General features: G+C 52.1%; 1 protein-coding gene across 1 annotated transcript in view; it reads left to right on the top strand.

Moving 5' to 3' along the window:
• LOC104822562 (TPR repeat-containing thioredoxin TTL1) overlaps positions 1-472 on the top strand; it is a 4,117-nt gene continuing 3,645 nt past the window's right edge. The window contains exon 1 of the mRNA XM_010553813.2: positions 1-472. Coding sequence (XP_010552115.1) covers positions 298-472 — 175 coding nt within the window. The 5' untranslated portion in view covers positions 1-297.

Consider the following 472-nt stretch of genomic DNA (forward strand, 5'->3'; position numbering starts at 1 on the left):
CCTTCTGCTCCTCCTTCTGTGAACCTTCTCTTTCTCTCTCTCACAAACCGACTTTCTCTCTCTAAGCACTCACATTCATTCTTTGCTTCCTCCTTTAAATTCACGAGATCCCCATCTCGCTTTCTCTCTCTATCCCCCCGTCGATGCATTGGCCTGTCATTGGTCGTCTCCGACTTCCAACTTCGTCGCCGTTGCTCCATTTGAAGGACATTGTTGCTACTCTCCGGCCGGAGAAAAACCCTAAGGAGAGTGAGATTCGTCGACACCTATTTGGGTTTTTTTCCATTTTTTGAGAAAATGTCGCAGAAACCCACTAGAGACTCTGCCTCCGACGGTCTCCCGGATCGGCTCTGTGACTCAGTGAGTTCCGATTTCAACAAGCCCGATTTCCGAGAACTCGATCTCGGCTCACCCGTTTCCCCGCTACGGACTCGACCGGGTGGACTCGCCGCCGCGGCCGTCACTACCAGTA

Source organism: Tarenaya hassleriana, unplaced genomic scaffold, assembly GCF_000463585.1.
Source record: "Tarenaya hassleriana unplaced genomic scaffold, ASM46358v1 Cleome37, whole genome shotgun sequence".
NCBI lineage: Eukaryota > Viridiplantae > Streptophyta > Magnoliopsida > Brassicales > Cleomaceae > Tarenaya > Tarenaya hassleriana.